Source organism: Penaeus monodon, chromosome 27 (genome assembly GCF_015228065.2).
Source record: "Penaeus monodon isolate SGIC_2016 chromosome 27, NSTDA_Pmon_1, whole genome shotgun sequence".
Lineage (NCBI taxonomy): Eukaryota > Metazoa > Arthropoda > Malacostraca > Decapoda > Penaeidae > Penaeus > Penaeus monodon.
The window spans coordinates 16785477-16785882 of NC_051412.1; the positions used below are offsets into that span (position 1 = coordinate 16785477).

The following is a 406-nucleotide window of genomic DNA, read 5'->3' on the forward strand; positions in this document are numbered from 1 at the left end:
GCACTAAGGTGAGACCTAAAACTTTCACTTTTACCAATGTTTGGCTTCAGGTTTGACTCTCCACTTTGTGATGTTCCTGCGTTAGCACTCCCGCGCGCGTCCTGAGAGGGTTCACTCGCTCGGTTCGCTTTCCCTTTCACACTGTTGCTGTTACTTTCTGTAGCAACGACTTCACGGGCGAGTTCGCGACGAGACCTGAAGCTGCCGCTGCGAGATGCCGCCGACTCCACGAGCGCACCTGTGGGAGTGCCCGCCCACGAGGCACGGGTGGTCACTGCCGCTCCGGCGGGCGACTGCGGGCTCAGGAGGCCGCGAGTCTTCGTCGAGGAGAGTGACGACGTCTCCGGCGAGGCTGAGTGCGAAGACTGTTGCCGCTGCTTGGCAGGCTCAGGTTGTGGTGGAAGAG

At 60.3% G+C, this 406-nt stretch overlaps 1 protein-coding gene across 1 annotated transcript in view; it reads right to left on the reverse strand.

The window, feature by feature from the left end:
- LOC119590635 (developmental regulatory protein wetA-like) overlaps positions 1-406 on the reverse strand; it is a gene marked incomplete at its 3' end in the record, with an annotated part of 980 nt that continues 574 nt past the window's right edge. Inside the window, 1 exon segment of the mRNA XM_037939314.1 lies at positions 1-406. Within this exon segment, the coding sequence (XP_037795242.1) occupies positions 1-406 (406 nt within the window).